This window comes from Convolutriloba macropyga, chromosome 14 (assembly GCF_964194025.1).
Source record: "Convolutriloba macropyga chromosome 14, txConMacr16.3, whole genome shotgun sequence".
Taxonomy (NCBI): domain Eukaryota; kingdom Metazoa; phylum Xenacoelomorpha; order Acoela; family Convolutidae; genus Convolutriloba; species Convolutriloba macropyga.
The window spans coordinates 19,157,878-19,179,192 of NC_134481.1; the positions used below are offsets into that span (position 1 = coordinate 19,157,878).

The 21,315-nt window shown below is 35.3% G+C and overlaps 1 protein-coding gene across 2 annotated transcripts in view; it reads left to right on the forward strand.

The window, feature by feature from the left end:
• The first annotated feature begins 2,714 nt into the window (after window positions 1-2,714).
• LOC142353684 (glutamate receptor ionotropic, delta-1-like) overlaps window positions 2,715-21,315 on the forward strand; it is a 335,919-nt gene continuing 317,318 nt past the window's right edge. For both annotated transcript variants that reach the window (XM_075405992.1, XM_075405993.1), the window contains exons 1-4: window positions 2,715-2,871; window positions 3,523-3,705; window positions 6,211-6,396; window positions 11,290-11,514. In XM_075405992.1, the coding sequence (XP_075262107.1) occupies window positions 2,787-2,871; window positions 3,523-3,705; window positions 6,211-6,396; window positions 11,290-11,514 (679 nt within the window). In that variant the 5' untranslated portion in view covers window positions 2,715-2,786. The remainder of the gene's footprint in view (window positions 2,872-3,522; window positions 3,706-6,210; window positions 6,397-11,289; window positions 11,515-21,315) is intronic.

Genomic DNA, 21,315 nt, shown 5'->3' on the forward strand with positions numbered 1-21,315 from the left:
GCATTATGCTGTAGGTTTTGCTCATGGTGTTCAATTAAACCCGGTTCAGACAACTTTATAATTCTGATCAGTGTAAAATCATGCCAAAGCGCATTACTGAAATTCGCTGATTCAGCGCTGACATTGTCTGCGGGCTAATCTATATTTTTCAGTCAGAAAAAAGTGGATCCCTTTTTCCATTTAGATTGGGCATCATGTCTGTCTAATTTATCGTCTCGTGTTATCTTTGCGAGACTTTCCTTTTTGGTCGCTTCCCGTCACTTTTGATAAATTAACCATAAGGAGCATAAGAAAAAGGTATAAAGAGGAAAAGTTTTGTCTGTGACGCATTTATTGTGAATGTATAGAAAGGATGGAGATAACGATATCTTTGTTCCTTTTTTTTCAGAGTAACCATAACAAGAGCTTCTATTTATATTGGTTTGGGTACTCCGCGGGTTAATTCTTATTTGAAGGGGGGAAAGGTTGATAAGAGGTCTTAGGGGGATTGCGGTCGCTATGAGGTCTTATATGTATTATACCTTGTGGGTTTTTAGAGTGCGGGCGAGAGTGCGCAGGGGGGGGGGGGGGGGTGGGTGTTGAGGGTTGCTAAATCCATTTGCGCCACTAGTTATTGTTCCCTTTTTGCGTTTAGTATGGCATTTAATCAATTGTTCTAATAAGCACAAGTATCTCAATTTAATAAAAGCATTTAATCTCCGTTTTCAACGCATGAAAACACATTTGTTCAGGTAATGTCTTTTGATGTTTTTAATTTTTGAATTAGGTTAGAGGCTATATTGCATCTGTGATGTTTAATACCTCATATAGATGAAAAAGATAACACTTTGTCCCAAAAACAAAAACTGAGCCTTTGAATACTGTTATTCTTTTAAATTTTTCCAGAAAAAAAGTCATATAAGACAAATTTTGAAATTTTAAAAAATAAACTATAGTGAGTTGAATTGCAATAGATATTGTAGTTTAAAATTAGAGAAATTCAAACAATCCGATTTTTGTGATTTTTTATGTACCCCACTGAGCGTTCACAATTATTGCACCTTAATTTTTGAATAGTTATGAGATATTGCGCATGAACGAAACTGCAACAAGCAAGGTTGAAATAAACAGGACAATATTTATTTTTTTTGAGTCCGAGATTAATAGCTAATAAACATTTCAAGCACAGTGAGTAGCGTCGAGAAAAAAAATAATACATTTTTTAATTTCAATCTTGTAACAAAAATAGCTTTGATAGAAATGAATTGCTGAAGAAGCTGGAAAATGAATGGCGGTTCCTCCTAAAAAACTAAGTTTGCTTGTATCTAGAAGTGAATCCGATCTAAGAAACTGTTCTTCTGAGAAGCAAGCGATGACCATATTTCAGGGGACTAGGAAAAAACTCACGGAAGCAAACCGCCATATCAATTATGTTTCCGCTATTTCTTACACATAATTAACAAATTGCTTTCGTGGTTAATTTTTTCTGAAACCGAAATCTTGTTCCTGAGGCGGAAACACTGGAAACACTGATTAACTAAGAAGAAATTGGCTTGTGAATTTTAATAAAAACGATAGATTTTCATCACGAATGATGCTATAATTTAATGAAGATTTCTATAAATATCTCAAGAAGACCATGAATCTGTCTTAAAAATAATAGCTTCAATGTAATCTTTTTTACGGTTTTTTACGAAAAATTACTACACAAAATGAGACTATAATATCAATGCATTTGACCAGTTTTTGGTACTCTTTTTAAACCACTACCAGAAAAAAGTTACCATAAAAAGTTTTTGAATTCACAAAAACAAGAAAACAATTCTAAAATAGCGTACACGAATTTGAGACAAATTTTAAAAGTGATCAATCCTCTCAGGATCAATTAAAACAATTAAACAAATATATCGTGTATGATCATAGAGTGTTCTATATTTCGGTTTTTTGAAACAAATAAGATCAGTAAGTAACCTAACATACTTGTAACAAAATGAAACAAATCACTAATTTTTCTGTCATAAATAGAGTACATCAATTCAAATTATATTCTTTAATTTGGAATCATAAGTGTTTAAAACATGAAAATCCATATTTTCTTCTTAAGTTAAAAAAAGCTCCCCCATTTTACTGTTTAAAGGAATTTATCATGCTGAATAATCAAGAAGATAGTTCAGTGATTTCTTAAAAGATTAATCAAGGCTTGGTGAACGAATGTTTAGCAGCGGCTTGTCCAGTTTGAGATTGTTGCTGAACACTTAAAAGCCGTGAATTTTTGTAGTTGTCTATAACTGAATTATATCTTGACAAACTCCCATGACTAACTTTCTATCTTTCCGGGAAAACTCATGTCAAGTTTCCCTCATATCAACAAAACTCATGTTATATATTACCGGCATTTTCACGGCTTATTCAGTTGAAAACTATGAAGTAATTGCGCTGAAAGAGATACTTTCTAAAAAAATGTAGCGTTTTCAGTTCACTGTTACAAACTTTTCAGCCCCTTCCGTTGAAATTGTTTACATTAATTTGCGAATGTCACCATATCCCAGCGCCTTTGATAAAATGGTACCATTTATTGTAAAAAAAGATGCTCGTATTTTCAAGGTCATATGGCGCTGTGAAAGTTGAGGTCTGTTCAGAGGTTGTTTGGGTTCAAAGTTCTTTCAATCAATTTCACTAAAAAAATATAACGAACAATGCCCTCAGTGCTATAACGTTTCAGGTGGTCAGAATATCCTCAGTCGGTGTTGCATAGAAACTGAGAATTGTTTCAGCACATTATACAGATTCACGAGTGAGTTATTGAAATGATTAACATGGAAAAAGTGATCTTCCTGCTGACTACAATTTGCGTCGAAATTTTGCCTGCAGCTCTTCAAACATGGAACATAGGTATGTTATGGTTGATATCTTTTTTAATATCATTACAAAAGGAGCGATACGAATAGAATCAAAGTTTTTTCATTATTTCCATTAAAAGGACGATCGTTTAGCATATGCGCGGGTGTCTGCTGGCAGCTTATTTTGACTATGTAGAGAGATTTATTTTTTGGTTCCCCTGGACCATTGTCATAATCAAAATCTTAAAAAATGAAGACTATTGTATTAGCTTTAGTTGCATAAAGCAAATTTGCTACTTTCCAACCATAGTCAAAGGCAGAAAAAAAAACAAAAATTCAGAATTCAATTTGGTTAAGGAAAACTTTTGATTGGCTCAACGGATTAATGCATTTCTAATTAAGGTGTTTAAATTCCGCGATTAGCTCAAAATAGTTTAGCTCAAAATAGTTGAATAGTTTTTCGGTTCCTCAGTTTTCACAATTATTTGATGAGAGACAGTTTTAATTGAAGAGTTATTAACAATTGAACATTGTGATGTGCCCTAAAATGTCAAGGAAGGTAAATTATATTCAAATAAGGTTTTCATTGTCAAACTTTTTTTTATCATTACTGTCACTCGTTTTTGACTTGGAATATAATATTCAACTGAGAGTAAGTGCAGCACTGTGGCAATTTTTATCAATCCTTTCTTTTCCTTTTCAGGAATTTTGAGTGAATATGAAAGTCTGCAATCAACAGTGGTGTATAAAGGCCTCTTATCAGCAGGTCTCTTCCCTTATTGGAATCAAGGTCTATTTGGTCAAGAAATGGAGACAGCACGAGTCTCAATTGAGGATACCTTTGCATATCTGCCCAATCAGACATCATTCAATGCCATCTCTTCAGGTATACATTACTCCTACTTCAATCTTCCCAGAGTGAGGCGTGGTTCTGCAAGATATCCAAAATTTTCTCTAGGCTGAGAAGACCGAAGAAAAACTATATATGACTTATTCGAAATTTTATTCAATACATCCAGTCATAATCGGACGACTATCTTGAAAGATCTTGTGGAAGAATGTTACAACATTATGCATTACCTTGCAAGATCTTGCCAGATTCACAAATTAAATGTGTCCGGTTCATGCAGGTTGTAAGATAAATGTTATTTGCGAGAATCATGCAAGATCTTAAAAGTTAACCGTTGGAATTGGACGTGGGGCTTCTTTTTTTTGTTCCGGCCGTTTTTAATGGGGTTAGGAGCTATATAATCAAATGTTTTTTTTTGCTCAGTCAATTCTGGTCGATCTATATAATGATCGTAGAGAGTTGTGACTGGTATCATTAGCAAGCCCCTCCAGCGTAGAAATTGGAATTTAAAAGATTTTTTTGATTTTCGCTGTTTACAAGGAGCTATTGAGCTTTAAAATTTTGTGAATAGGACACGATTTTCCGAATAGGACATGATTTTTTTTTCTTCAGATTTTCCGTTTTTTCCGCCAAAATAATAGTATTGTTGTTCTATTTCTCTAATGGAAAATGCACAGTGTTGAAAAAGGCGTATCTGAAAATGCTAATTGTTTTTGTTGAATATTTTATGTTTTTGGACTGAAACACAATTCTCTAGCAAAATTTATTGAATAATCTATATTTTTGCCTATGTTTCTCTTCCTTTTTGTGGTTGCACAATTTATACCTGACAATGATATGTCTCAATTGCCTCCCAAGGACGTATAATTGAGCGTATTCAAAGGTTTCTGTTTATAGCTATTTGTTTTGATGACTTTAAAATTAATTTTATTAGAAACATTTTTTTTCAATTGTCTCCTTTTTGCTCTAATTGTCGTCATCATGTCACTCATCTCAATTCTAAGAAATCGCAAAAACAGTTTTTGTTAGTTATAAGTTTTGACTGTTGGCTCGATACTTCATTTCCTAAAATATTTTACGAGTTTTCTGTATTGTTCAAGCTTTGGGTTTTTCGTTTTAATTTTTCGTTGTCTTTTTATAATGAAGACCCGTTGATGTTCAGATGAGAAACAATGGACGATTATAGTTTTTGCAGACAACATTATATGATTTTAGTGCCTTGAATACTGTGATGTCGTAAAATTTGCACTCTCGTGATTTAGGCTCATTAATAACAGGTCCAATTGTTTTCCTTGTGTTGTAACTTAATCCATCTCTTTTCCTTTAAATTATTTGTCTGCTGTGAATTTTGAAAACAATTGTTTTGGAAGACATATTTAGATTTTTGAGCTTTGCCACACTTTAAATCGTTTTTTGGTTGAATTGGAGCTTAATCTTTGCAAACAGGGGTTACAGCCCATTTGCAATGCGCTATAACTTAATCCTTATGCCAGTTTTAACTTCAACTGTTTCTTTCTCGGCTTTGTTACTACTGTTACTACGATATTTCATGAAAAGTTTGAGATTTTTAAAAAGTTGTACATTTTAAAAGATTTTTTTCAAAATTATAACATTAATGTTAGGCCCATTGGTTTTCAAATATTTTCGGTTGAAAATTTTTGATGCTTTTAGTGACAATTTTGTGGTTTTAACGGCTTCACTGACATTTTCGGGCAAACTTTAATTGAACTTTTTTTAATTTTGCCCGTTATTTGTCCTTCGCTTTGTAGCTGTGTGACATACACTGGATGATGACAGCTCCCAATTGATTCCTATGATATTAACTGATTTATATCTTACGTGATCTCAGTTAGATATTAACTGAGATCATTTAAGATATAAATGGACACTTAAGTGATCTCAGTTAATATCTAATGATAATAGCAATCATTTTGAAATCAATTGTTTTCAAAAATAGAAACATATTTTGAACTTCGTGCCTTTTTGCTCTTTTTTGTCGACCTGTGACCCAGTTGACTGTGGACAGGTCCCATATCTTTTCTAAAGAAGTATAGGTCAATCTGTTGTGTTTAGGTTTTATCTTTTGCGAGTTCAATGTTGTTGTGATATATTTTTTAAATTATAGACATCGAGTTTTGGTCATAATTAACGTTCCTTATTTGATTTTTATTATTGTCTTTTCTAGTAGTCCTATTAACAACAACTTTCATCGGCCCTCTAGCGTGGCATTATTGTATTCCATTAGTGGTTTACTGAACGATATGTATGTTTTGAAAGTTTTCTATCTCTTCATCATTTGGTATCCAATTAATTAAAGAATATGGATGTGCGGGTTCGAGATATTATGTGCGTACGCACATTACCGAGCCTCCTTGTTAATTATAGTCCTTTTGTTTGTTCAGTTCTTAAAATTAGACAAATTGAATGAGGCTTTCTCGTGTTAATCACAAATTAAAACCAAAATTACGATTAAAAATGGGCTTTCATCGTTTTAGTCTAATTTCTGCGTGTTTTAAGATTACAATCAATTTTCTGTTTCAGTGTGCGATTTCCTGGAACAGCATAATGTCAGTGCATTAATCAGCTATGCATCCTGCTACAGCTCCAATGCACTAGTGGCTCAGACTAACTCCCTTAATCTCCCACACATTATGCTCGGTGCTAACGGTGACTGCAGCTTTGATGATGAAAACTTACATCATATGGCACCTGTGTCAACTCTCGAGGGTTAATTTTTTTTGAACGGTTTCATATTTCTTTATTTAAGAAATTGTTTTTCATGATAACGATTGTTCTTTTAATTTTCTACATACAATTTTTAATTGATTCTATATGTAAAGAAAATTCAGATCTTTTCCGTTTGTGCCCTCGGCTTAGCGGGTCATATTATTTGCACCCCCAGACGCACCTGCCATATTTTTACTAAATTTTATTGATTTAATATGTAATAACATGTGTTATGCAACTGGAGGGGGGGCATAACAGACTTCCCGGGTCGAGATGTCAGCGGGTGTAAGCGGAAAGTTTTGTAAGAGACTAGCTGAATGCGCTGAAATTTTGTAAGGAATATGCTGAATGTGCTGAAAGTTTAGTTTTAGGCGCTGAATGTGCTGAATAAAAATATTTTTAGCTTTTTGTCAACGCATTTCTTGCATAATCTCAGCACATTTTTCAGCAATTCTCTTACAAAAAATCAGCATTTCCAAAAGTGCCGAATTCAGCACTTCAGCACATTTCTTAGATAATTTCAACACATTTCTTACAAAAAAATCAGCTCATTCAACACATTCCTTACATATATTCAACACTTCAAAAGTTCAGCCCAATTCTTACATAATTTAAGCACTTCAGAAACAGAGAATTTCAGCGCTTCCAGTGCATTCCTTACATAAACACATACGTGCAATTTTATTGCTCACTATTGCCTATAACGTAGTCAGTATGTACAGTTCTTCATCTTCTGTAATTTTGTAGAGCCATTAAACAATCAAAATTCTGCGCTACTTTTTTAATGATAATTCATTTTTTTTGAAAAACATAACAACTGAAAAGCGTCACACTTTCATCTTATCTAACGGAAAGAAGACAATTATTCTTAAGTTACCTGGTTTCATTCAATCAGGTAAGTTGGCTATATACTCCAGCTGCGATAACTGCTTCATCCTGTGAGTTGGCAAAATTCTTAAGTCTTTTGGCAGATTTGCAACTTTTTTTAAGTCGGACTGCTCTAGTGGAATGCTCTTGTGCACTGCTCCCATTTGGACTGCTCTGGTGCAGCTTCTGTATGCACAGAGGGAGAAAAATTCCAAAAAATTTGTAAGATAAGTGCTGAAAGTGCCGAAATTGTGTACGTAAAGCGCTGAAATTATGTCAGATAGGTGATGAAAAAACTTGAAATATATGTAAGGAATGCGCTGACAAGTGCTGAAAAAAAATATTTTTCACCGGATCAATCTTACATAACTATCTGCTTAATATATTAACAAGTGCTGAAATTGTGTAAGAAATGTGTTGAAAATTCAGCTTAATAAGCGGATAAATATGTAAGATTTGTCCGCTGAAAAATATTTTCTTTCAGCGCTTGTCAGCGCATTTCTTACGTACTTTTTGTGAAAAATCTCGACCCGGGTTGGGACTTGGGGCATAACGTACTTTCGTTTTTCTCGCTCATTCCAGTCAATCCTCTCAAAAATGCAAAGCTTTATACCATACTTCTCTCGGCATTGTGGTATCTTAGTTGGACTAAAACCTATCGTTAAATTGCGATAGGTTTTGTGACAAGAATTTCTGACCTTGGTTCCTTTCCCCGAGCAAATATTTTTTGTTTTCACCAGCACGCATGAACAAGTTATATGTAGAATATACTTTTATGTGAGATTGATTTCAAAATATTGCAGAAAACCATGGAACTTAACCGAATGACTAATATTGTTACATGTACATATCGACACCCTCTAGCGAAGAAAATGCTTATTTAACGAGTAATAAAAACAATAAATCATGAAGGACCCGGGTTGACCACCATTAATGGTTCTTGGAATCCATACATAAGACCATAAATGGCTCTTGGAAACCATATATAACGGTATAAATGTTTCTTGGAAACCATATGTAAGACCATAAATTATTCTTGGAAACCATAATTAAGACCATAAATGGTTCTTGGATACCATATGTCTGACCATGAATGGGTCGTGGAAACCGTGAATAAAAACATATATTGAGTTAATGGTTTATCTGTTTGCCACTCGTTTCCAATCAATCTTGTACGGATTCTTTGAAAACATAGATAAAACTTTTTGTGGTTCTTAGAAACCATGGAAAGAGGTCCTTCTTGGTTGGAACCATTTATGGTTTTACATATAGTTCTCAAGAGCCACTTAAGGTCTTTTTTATGTTTTCAAAGAAAGGTTAACCCGGGAAGCTTGAAGAATTTGTCAAAAACCTTGTTCAAGAGACAGCTAACAGCTAGTTATCCCGGTTGACCCAGGCAAATCTATTTTAACCATTTTGCTAGACTCTATAGGAATTGTACAAAAAGAATACTTGGGAAAAAAATTTGGACACCCGCTTAAAACGTGAATAAAACTTTTAATAGTAGAAAATATTAAGTCACCCGAGAAAATATGTACTGAATCCCTTTGCGATAAAAGCTCCACGATGAGTCCAGGATGAGCAGAAATCGCGATCTTTTCTTACGACTCGAAGAATTGTAATGTTGGAATGTTTTGTTTTAATCCAGTGGACAAGGGGAGGATGAATGGAGCGCGAAAATACAGGGACAAATAACTCTTTGTGGAGCGGGAAGATTATAAGGCGGTTGCTTTATTGATAACCTATTGAATCATTGGGACTTGATTCAAGCTTCAACTCCACTCGATTCCTTGTTTCTCGGTTTTGCTTCAATTTGTGGGTTAGTCTTTGATGAGTCCTGTTAGGTTTTCGCCAGCCTGCAGATCAGTTTCTTGTAGATTTTTGAGGGAGATTTTGACTTTGCAGACAAAAATGTATGGATTTCTCCATTTTTTTAAAACTTTTTTTTTGAAAATTTGTTATAGTTTTACCTGAGGTTAAGTGGTCTGCAAAACTTATTTTGAGCTCGACTCTGGCTTTTTGGTTTATAGAATTACAATTTTGGTTTTTGAGATGCAATCATCAAGAACTACAAGGTAATCTTGTTTATTTTTCGGTACTTTCAAAACATTTTGGTCCTTGTTGTTTTTCCTTGTCTCTGTTTTCCCTGATATATCGTTGAAAAAATTATATTAGCTCCCATGTTTTTTGTTCTTGATTTCCTGCGTTTTCAACACCAAAGCACTTAAATTTATTTACCATTTTTTGCCAATTTTCTCTCAATTATTGCAGCTAATTTCCTGTCTGCTTAGCTCGTAGTATTCAGTTGTTATATAGGTCAAGTCAAACACTTTCAAGTTTTTCATTCAGTTCCTAAGATTGTATTCTAAGAGCTTTCATGCTACATTTTTTAGGAGTTAACCAGTAGTTTCTTAGAGATCGAAATTGTAATCCTAGGCAAAAAAAAACACGTCTACTACGTAAGCTCCGATTGGAATCTTGACTAGCACTCAAAATTTGAATTGCTTGGGTGCGCTGTCTTTTTTAAAAACAAGTTCAAACTTTTTTCGACCTTTTCTCGTCAATCAAAAGCCAAACTGGAGAAGTGATTATGAAGTGTAACAAGAGCGGAAATCGATTAGTTTTAAGTCTTGACCTTTTTCAAAATGTTTTTTAAGTAAAGTAGTGCAAAAAGTGTTACAAAAGATGTTTAGTTTTTGGAAGCACTTTTTTTCACGTGCGGCGATTTGACTTCTGTTTTCTTTGTTTTTCTCTTCATTAGCTATACGAATTCGTTTAAAACGTGACAATTCGTTTTAAAAAAAACGTAGTTGCAACATTATTTTTTCATGACTTTGAAGCTTTTTGACTTCATGAAATAAGTTACTTTTTAGATTCTGTTTTTTTCAGTATTTTTGTTGCTCTGTCATTTTGTCTCAATGACAATTCTCAATGGCTCTCAAGTGAGATTTTATAAGTGATTTATCAATTTCAATTGAACTGTGATGGTTTTACCAAATTGAGACACCTTGTTTTAGACGTTGACACGACCTGCTTCTTGCTTTACAAAACAAGTTTTTTTTGAGATTTTTATTTTTTGTTGCTCTTTTGTTCTTTCAACAGTCTTTATTCAATTTAGCTCTCATTGGCCTTGGAAAAAGTCCTTTTTAAGCACACATAAACTGCTTTGACAAGACTTGTTTTCAAAAACTGTTAAGGATACTTTTATACTTTTCGAGGCCTTTCAGAGTTTTTGTTCGTCTGTCACTTAGTGTCACTAATGATAGGCCTCCAGGCTCTCCAATGAGTCATGTTGGCTTCTACTTAATCTTTTTTTATCCATAGCTAACATTTTTCACGACTTTGGCACGGCTTGTTTAAATATTAATTTTTTAGTTATTATTTTGTCTTTGTAATTGTTTTTTGTTGTTTCGTCGCTTAATCATTTTTGAGAGGTCTCATTTGCTCAAAATTTGGCATAATTGAATCCGTTTAATGGTTTTAGCTAATTACTAACATTTTTATGACTTGGGTGTCATTTTTTGACAATATGTGATTGTCTCTTGCATTTGTAGCTACTTTTACGTGGTCACCCAACAGTTTTCATTGAAGTTGATATACGCTTTCTATCTAACGATAGTGCAACAGATTTTGAAGATCTCAAGGTTTAATTTGGGTTTTTCATGACTTTGGTGCCACATTTACAATAGCATCGTAATAACAGGTTTTTGCAAAAAGTTGTTTGTTGTTTTTACAAAGTCGGAGTTTGCTGTCCAAACTCCCATTGAGCGAAGGACTTCCCATTGCGTAATTGACAATGTTGGAAATAGTAACTTCGGTAACGTTTTTTTAAGAAAAGGAGATGAAATATATTTAGTTTTAGATTTTTGTAGTTTTATTTTTTGTTTATTTTCGTCAACGTCTTGTATATGATTTGTTCATCACTTTGTTAATCTTTTAAAGTGGCTGATAGTGTTGTCTTCAGTTTGTTCAATTGTTTGGATCGCTATTCAGGACTAGTCCTGCTATGTTTTTTTTCTGTTTTAGCCGCCACGTCAACATTCAGAGAAATATTTCCCTTCTTCAGTTCGAACGACAACAATGGCGCTAATCAAGTACGAAGAAATAAGACTGCCAGTAAGACTCGTTTGTTCACAGTGAGTCTCTCAGGTACGACAGACTTAATTGAAGAGCCGCTGATTGACTTCATAGTGATGCGGAACTGGACTAGACTGGTTTTAGTCCACGATAACACAATGTCCAATGGATTCGGTTCGTATTATTACAAATTACGTGTAATTCTTAAACAAAATTGCAATGATTTCTCGACTCATATTTTGACAATATTTGACAAATTTGTGTGTCTCAATCTTTGCTCGACTGAAATTGATGCGTCTAATTTTGGTTCGAGTTGATGTCCTATTTAAGGGTCCAATAAATCAAAGGCTTTATTATCAGGTTGTTGAGCCTAATGTTTCCTGAATAGTTTTCTATCATTTACGTATCAGCTACAAGATGTTAAAATATTCTTGAGATGCAATATTCTAGAACTGAATTAGGTTTTTACTCGTGAAAAGTGCTGGTCCAGCGCTGAAAAGCTCTGAGGCTCAAGTCCGGGATAAGATATTACATAAAAGTTTGTATTAGAAAAGTAAGATATATCATCAAGAATTTTATAACCAAAAGTATGAACGAATATATTTACTGCTTTACTGCTTATAATGAGGGATGGGAAGTTATGCGAAAACTAGACTAGGTAAAGCTAATTTTGGCAGTGGTCCAGCTAAAATTTTCAATTTACTTTTTGTGGAAGTTAGGTGAAAAGCAGTTTAAACACTTACAGACGGATTTGCAACAAAATCTACTGGGCTCTTACAAATACTCTAATGTCACAAAGAATTGTCTTAACATTAAAATACCTTACAAAAACACAGAAAAACGTTTTGAATATTGTAAAACTACAACTTTTCATTTCAGTTCTATCTCACAGTTAAGCCAAAAGTTTTCTATCAGCTACCGACGCACCATAGCTCTCAACAATTAAGAAATTTGCAGTTTTCTTGAAAAACAAACATCTTCACTCTTTCTGCAGTAAATTTTATCAAAATCGTCTTCTCCGATATTAGCGAAGGGTGTAAAATTGATTTGAAAAGTGGATAATAGCGTCAAGCGGATATTGAAGTTTTAGACATAAAGAGAACACAAAACTTTGTTCTATAGAGATACGTAGTGGTTTCAAAGTAACTGGAACCGATAACTTACTTGCTTAGAGAATGTTCAAACTTAGCCTCCGAAGAAATAATACTCAACTTCTTGTAATATCCAAAGTGACAAAGAATTAAAAAGGCAATCAAGGATGGCAAACAGGGTGTTAAAAGTTGGCTTCATACTGAGGCACTTAAACAGAACGATACGTGCCTCATTAGTATACCCATCTGAACTGATACAGATGCAACACTACAAAAAACAAAAAAATCCGAGTACAAATTAGAATTTTAAAGACTTCTTTAGATAAACAGTTTAAGCCATAAAGTCATCCGCTCGCGGCTCAGACCCAACCAGTTGCAAGTATAGTATGTCATTACTCTTGTATCCTTTTTGAGAGCATTCTTGGAACATTGGGATTGTGCGAGAATCCAAACCATTGAATACACAATTAATGTTGTCAAACATGAACAAAATACTTCGAAACTTAAAACTTTCTCTTAATCAAAACTTTTTTTTAATTGAAAACTCATTGCGATAAAAAATAATTGCATAATTAATCTATGAAATAGTTTAAATTTGCCTGTTCCTTAATACGAATAAGTGACACATTAGCAAAACTTGTCGTACACGCTTACTGTACGAGACAAAATTCTAGTGATTCGCGACGTGATTCAATCGATTTAGAATGAAGGGCTGAATCACAGAGCGGACCAGGCTTATTAGATTTAGTCATTGAATTTATTTTTTCAAATTGATTTATTCAACAGTGCTGCACAGGCTTAATATTGTTTGTATATGAGTTGCTAATTGCGGGGCGATTAGGCTGAATTATTAGAGTGTTGTATTCGCTTAGCAATTGGAAAACATGTTTCATAAGATTGAATTACACCTGATTATAAAGAGAAATCTGACTGCCCTGATTAACTTAGCAGCAGACAAGAATGATATGAAAAGATCTAAATGTTTACAACGCGGAATGAACAAAAGTATGAACAATCTTAAAAAGGAAAGTGTAAGGAATGAACAAGTTTTAAGATAAACATCACAGAGGTAAACAAAATATGAATAGTGGTTAAATGGAACTACAACTATAAATGGAAATTGTTATAGAAAATGATAAAGTAGCAACTAAATGATCGGAGTTAATGGCACATTGGTACCTGTGATACCCCCTTTACAAACGAAATTTAAGCTCTGCCGAATTTTCGTTAGAAGGTTGGAATGATGACAGAAAATTAAATAAAATGTGTGATAATTATCTGCTAATAATAAATGTGATTTTATGTTTTGAGTTTTCAGTTTAAAATTTTACAGGCTGTGTGAGTCGGTTTGCATCTCCGCGTGAAGAGTGGTATGTGTTCGGGTGCCAAATTGGCTGTGTTTAGGCGCGTTTTGCTCTGCAAGTGATTGAATTCCCCCGACTACCTTTGAACGCGGTGCAACTGGCTGGAATTTGGATGTACTGCAGTGTGCGATTGGGGTCGACTCTTGTCTATTCGCACGTTTTTTCTTACACACTGGTAATTTTGAGGGCGCAAGAAACTGTGGATTCGTTGAAGTCTGGTTCTCGTCTTGAACGTTTGCTGCGTCTGGGCTCTAGCGGGACGATTGTGATCGCGTTTCATTGTGTTTTCGGGCTTTTGTTCGGCGAGGGTGGTGGGGATGGTAGCGGCTTTACCGGCATGCGGACTCAAAGCGGCTTGATTTCTGCGGCTTATCTTTTTATCGCCGCCCATTTTGCGTTTCAGATCGGATGCATGTTTTGTGATCTGGTTTTCTGTCACTCTTGTCCCACTTGTCTGCCGGAATAAATTGATTCCAATTTACGGCGTCTTGGACTAATTATTTAGCAATAACATCCTTATAAGATAATTTAGACGTGTTGGGTTTGGTGCTTATATTGCTTAGCGGCGTTTTTGGGCGCTTTCCAAATTGTTACTCAACTGGAAAGATCTTCAATTATTTCAGCATGCATACACGAAGTTGATAAACTATTGAGTTTAATGAGTTTTTCATTTTAAATGGAATTTAGCAGCTTCGTGGATCCTAGCTTACGTTTGATTGTTTGGTTTAGACGCTGGACTAGACCTATTGCGCTGTGGTCATTGATTGTCGCCACAATTACTTAAACTTTATGCTGCTCGCAGAAATTGCTTATTTGCTTGCTTAATTCACATCTTGCTTGGTATAAGCAAATGCGGCGCAGTACACCGTGTTACAGAGTATTTTTATGTATAAGCATTTGTATGCTAATAGTGTTAGCTTGTTCACTTACTTCCGCTGAATGAAACTTGGAGAAACGGTCTATACGAGCCTCAAAATGTATTTGTTGATTTCGCTCACTATAGGTGTATCCGCCAAAGTCTATTTGTATCTCATCGTTTGGTTCCCTGCTTGGTTTATTAGGTTTACATTTAGTTGAGGCAATAGTTTTCAAATTGTTACCTAATTTGATGCACGGTTAGCGTTTTGCAGTGTTGGACAGAAGATCTCCGTTCAAGTACGGCCTCCTGGCTTGGGTACGCATGTTCTAAGGCTTTGCGATGTGGTCATTGGTGCGAAAACAAACTGATTTGACGTGCAGGTTTCGCCAGAATGAGTGAGATTGAGTGCTCTTTAGTTTAGACCTTTCCACACTGCCGGTCAGTAGCAATCGCGTACCTCTTTAGGTATGGCATCTTTTGTCGAGTAGCATCTTTGTGAAATTTTTGCTTAAGTCAAAGTTAAGGGCGTCCAAGTACATTTCCGTCGATGCGTCTGGGGTTGATTGCGGTGTGCCGATGGCATGAGTAGTGAGTGTGTACGGTGTTTGCGTTGCATTTTCATCATGGCATTCACGTTCTTTATCACAGTGCCCTCGTGTTGGAGAATTTTGTTGTTTGCTTTTGCGGGGCATATAAATTAAGTTATTGGAGCGATTGGTAATTGGCTCAAAATTATCAGATTTATGTTCGGACTGGTTTGCAGTGATCATGTTTGTGAAATGATTTTAATAAATTTTTTTCTTGCATTGTACGTTTTATTGAAGGAATTTGTAGAATATCTTTTTGTGCTATCATTTGCTGCGGCGTGAATGCAATCTTCCATTTGCGGAGACATTTGAGTGCAATTAGTTATTTTGGGTTGCGTGATTAACAGTCTACTTGTAGTTGCGGCGCTTTTGGCTCAGAATTGAATTTGTTTAATAGGAAGCATTTCGCGGCGCGTTTCATTAAGTCAAGTTTTGCGACTATGAATTGCTCGTCAAATTGAGGATTATTTGGTGCTATGAGATTTGGCTCGAGCAAAATATAATCGACTAATCCCATACGTGTGCCTGGCAAGCGTTCACTTTGAAAATTGAAAAGCAGTATTATGTCGAATCAGTGTGTAGGTCGACTAAAATACGATTTATTAGAGCAATGCTTTTTCAGTATAGAAAGCAGGGCGCGATGATCTGTTGTGACTGTAATTTTTTGGCCAGACGAATAGCATTTGATATCCTCTATGGCCCACATGGCTCCCATTAATTCTTTTTAACTCAAGCTATATCTTGTTTTGACTGAATTTAAAAACCTTGATGTGAAATTTTCCACCCTTCGTGGTTGAGTTGTTCTATGGCAGCGTCTAGGAATGGTCGTGATGCGTCGCGTTTTAATCTAGTTTAGGTATTAGGATTATAATGTCAATTTTCTGTTGCTTCACAAATTTTCTTTTTTATTTCTTTGCAATGCATTGTTTGATTTTTCCTATGGAATTTTCTAATAATTGTTTGGGTTGTTGGCTTAATTTTTCTAATTTTGGTATCTATTTAGTCAGATGGTGGACAGATACGAGAAAAGATTTTGGTTTTTTCAGAGTGTTGGGCGATTTCAGATTTAATATTTAATTTTTTCTAAAATAGTGGTTTGATGCCACTTTTTGTAAATTTGTAACCAAACCGTTCTATCTTGTCTTTTGCAAATTGACATTTTGGTAACTTTATTCTCATATTCTTGTCGTCCAGCTTTTTTAAACATTTCTTAACTAGTGTCATGTGCTCTTCTAAATTTGCGCTGCTCACAATGAGTATGTCCAAGAAACCATATGCAATTGTTAACCATATTGGAGTTGTGTCAATTGCCTTTTGAAATGAGGTCCGTAAGGTGGCAAAATTGTGTTTTGAAGCAATACGTGCAGATCATATCTCCTTTCAGAGTATTAAAGTTGCAGTGGCGTGCCGTTTCGGGATGCAAATTGAGCTGAAAATACGCGTACTTCAAATCTATTGTTGTAAAGAATGAGCCGTTTCGCTCCGCGTTTACGCTTAAACTGTGAAAAATCAATCGAAATGGACTGTCAATATTAGGCATTGGGATTATATTTTAATGAATTTAATGACTTTTGAATCAAGAGCTATTTTAATAGAACCGTCCACTTTACTGTTATGACGACTGGTGGAATGAAGTTATAATGTGAACACCACTCAATTTTTTCATTGAGTCCTCAGTCTAATAGTGTTTGTAACTCCTGTTTAATTTTGTGTTGATTTTTTATGTGAACTTTTCTGCCTTTTTGATGACGAGCTTGCTAATTTTTACTAAAAATGTAATTTTACTGTGTGACTTTTTGACTTTCCGATTCTGCTTAACAATCTGGGAGTTTCTTCAGCTAATTGTTTTATATTGGTTTACGTGTATTGATGCATTTCACTATTCGTTTAGTGGCTATTTGTGGTTTGATGTATATTCCAATGTTTTAAAAAAATCTTGTCCTATCAGCGGTTGTAGTCCATTCTCCACAGTCACGAATTGTGCGTTATGAGTACTCTAATTGTTACAATCGAATGGTGCTATTCATGTTCCCACAATCTTTATTGGTTTATTCGGAAAACTCTTTATGTTTCGTTTCATCTCCGTTACCGATTTTGTTTCTTTGCAATTTCTATCGTCGAAGTTGCCAAATCCTCTCTGACTATTGAGCACACACACTTCCTGAGTCAAGTAGTAAGGTTAACTGGTTGTTTCCTGTTATAACTTTTACGTTTTTTGGTCTATGTTTGTTTTGTCGGCGTTTTTGTTTGAGATCATTGCTCCGCAATTGTCTTCTGATGAACTATAATCAAGGCTGTATCTGTTTTTTCACTGTTTCTTTATCAATTCCGCTGTCATTTTTGATATTCTGTACGTTTTTTTGTTTTTCTTTGTTTCGGTTATCTACACATTTTGCAAGGTGATTCATTATACCGCAGTTTTTGCACTTTTTCACTCATGCAAGGCAGGTTTGTTTGTGGTTAGGCTGCCGCTTTTGTCCACAATTTCAGCATTGATTTTATTGATTGTGAATTTTGTATTCGTTTTTTATTGTTGATTGGCGGGGCTTTTTACGGGGCTTTGTTATTGTCTTTTCAATGTTTCCTCAAGAATAATAGACACTTATTAAAGGTAATGTTGCGGGGTCTCACGAATTCTGCTTCCATGATGGTCCAAAGTTCATTCAATGATACTTACTTTATTACGGCGTGTGGTTCTCTCATGCTCAAAATGCGCCTACGTTTGATGCCGATACTCAGATACAGTAAAGAAACTTTTTTTTGGTCAGAAAGGTCCCAAGATCCAACAAAGTACCCCGGCGTCCATTATCTTCTGGCACTTCAACTCCCACAAAAGTTTGAGTTGTGCGTTTCAGAACTTCCTTTCTCGTTCAGTAGCCTCTGTAGGATTGTCGATCGGTTTTCGGTAACGGGGTTCTGAGGGCAAATTTATTTTGATTGAATTATGTTTGGGTAGTACGTCTAGGTTGATGCCCTCCTTTGCCAGTATTGCCAGTTTTATTGTTTCCTCCTCTTTTCCCAACGTAGTGGCCGTTCTGATTAGGCCTTCTCCCAAAAAGGATCAGTCGCCAGAATGGTTTTCGACGATCCTGCTGGCTGCGCCATGTCGTACACACTTACTATAGGAGACAAAGTTCTATTGATTGGCGACGGGAATCAATCCATTTAGAATGAAGGGTTATTTAGAATGGCGGAGCGAATCAGGCCTATTAGATTTGCAAATACTCAATTGAATTTCAACAAGCTGATTTGCGGAGCAAGTCGGGCATATGTTTGAATACAAGTTTCTAAACGCCTGCTAATCAGGCTGAATTACTATAGTATTGCTTTGCTTAGCGATTCGGAAATTTATTTTTTATAAAATTGAATAATAACTGATTACAAAGAGAGTTTTGACTGGACTGATTTACTTAGCGGCAAACGAGAATGGTGTGAACAGATCTACATGTTTACAACGTGGAACGAACAAAAGTGTGAACAATCTTAATATGAACGGTGTAAGGAATGAACAAGTTTTGAAGATTCACATCACAGACGTAAATAAAATATGAATGGGGGGCAAGCTGAACAACAACTAAAAATGGAAATATGTAGTAAAAATGATAAAGTAGCAACAAAATGATCATAGTTATTTGCATATTGGTACCTGTGTAACACAAAATTGATTGCGATAAGACTATCAGTTCTGTCACTTTTTATCGCCTTTGTTGCTATACTAGGGGTGGCGAGAAAGAGGACGAAAAATTTTGTGCACCCTTGTTGTACGAGAAAAATTTATGTTGATTTGCGGCGCGAATCAAGTGGTTTATATGATTATGCTGAATCGCGGAGCGAATTAGGCTCAATAAATCTGAGAGTACTGGAAAATTGATCGCTGTGATGTTTCACGGGGCCAATCAGGCTCATTATTAATTCAGAGCTTATTGTCAATCACTTTTCATTGTTTACGGGTTAGTTTCTTGTAATCGGGTTAGTTCATTGTTTTTGCCTGGCGAATAGAAAAGATAACTTGGAAGAATTGAATTCACGTAATTATATTTGAAAATCCAATTGGATTCAGTAACGTTTGAACAGAAAAATGGGCATACACTTGACATAAAACATGAACAACTAAAATGGTTTGCATCAAAACATGAACAAACTTAACTTTGTTGGAGAAGTTGCATGTGATGAACAACCTATGAATAGAAACGTCACACACATAAACAAACTCTAATTTGAGGGAAATTTAGTTAGAGACGAAAACTTTGAATGTAAAGGAAAATAGGAACGAAATGGTAAATAAAAATGGTAATGCTGGTAACTGAGCACCACATATCTCACTTGCTAATGAAATTTTAGCTTTGCTCTTTTTTTGTAAAGATGATATTGACAGAAAATTAAATAAAAATTTGTAATAGTTAACTACTAATATAATATGTGCTCGTAAAATTTTCGTTATTCTGAGTTTGTAGGACTCTAGAGCCTCCGACTCGGAATTCATTTAGGCCTCCAAGGCAGTGAAGATATAAGCACTAAGGTTGGGGGACGTATAGGTTTGTACAGCTGGAGCTATTTGCGGTGTAATTAAGCGTAACTGGAGGTTCCTTTTTGGGGAGAATTTAGATGCGCATGTGATTGCATCCCTTCAATGTGCGTAGATCACCTGGCGATTGTCTCAAATGCCGACATGCTACACTGAGCGATTCAAGTCGATTGTTTTGATTTACTGCTATTTGGGACAGCAACAATTTTTGGGCAAGAGATAGTGGACATGTCTTTCTGAGGCTCATTTCGTACCCGTTTGCTTCTTCGCTTAGTTGTTGCCGTTGCCTTGCTTTGAGGGGCCTTGAAGCTCTTGATTGGCGGTTGTGGTGGTGAAGGTAGATGCTTCACGGGCATTCGTACGCGTAAACCGCGTGAAACTTTCGATTTGATCGATGATACTGCACTGATGTCATTAGGATGACCTCGGAGTTATTGGAGGTCTTTAGGTTGAAATTTGATTTTGCTGCTTTTTTAATACACCTAATTCTACGTTTGGTTGATTGTATTAGGCGATCGACTAAGCCTATTGCTCTGTGATCATTCACTGACGCCGCGATTACGTCAATATTAAGTTGTTTAAAATAGTTGCTAATTTGCCTACCTAGTTGGCATCTACATTGATTGAAGCGAATGCGTCGCAGTACCGCATGTAGTAGAATAAAGTTTGTAAGAACTTTTGTGTGCTATTAGTAATAGCATGTTCAAGTAAATCCGCTGGTGGAAATTTGAAAAAAACTATGAAAACAGGATAAGAAATGTTTTTCTTGGTTTCGTTGGTTATAAAAAGGGCCGCCAAAATCAATCTGGATTTTTCAATTGGCTTGCTTCCAGGTTTAATAGGTTTTTAATTTAATGAAAAAATTACAGGCGTTAGATTTGTACCAGTTTTGAGACAATTTGTGCATTTTATTGTTTTGGAGAACAGATCACGCTTCATATATTGCCACCAAGCAAGGATGGCCATATCTGTAATATCCCAGCTTCCGGGGTTGGTACGGTGGATAACATCGATTAATGCAATTTTAATGGCGTGCAGAATCACGATGCGATTGTCAATACAGAGAATGTACGCAATCATTTATCTCGTTTAGGATTTCATCCTTTTTTGTCGGACTAGCTAGACGTCTCTTTGTAAAAATTTGCGCTGAAAGCAAAATGAAACAAATCTGCTTATATATCCGCTGACAGGTTTCGTGTTTTCTGCAGGGTGTGCGTTGCGTCTGTTGTTTCTGGTGCTTGGGATGTTTGTCGATCGCCTTTCTCGTTAAATCGGATTCTTGTTGGTGCGTTCTGTTTAATGTTTTTCAGCGTTTTTATAATGCTAAGGAATTGTTTAAGCGATTTGTTTACAGTTTTCATGTTGCGTATCTGACTGGTTTGTGGCTATCAAATTGATGGAATGAATTTGTTCATAAATTTTGCATAATTTGCCCGTTCCATTGAAGGAATTTTTTTGGATTTCTTTTCGTGTTGTATTTTGCTGCTGCGTCAATTGAACCATCTAATCGCGGAGTGTTTTGAGTGGTAATTAGTTTGATCGTGTTAAA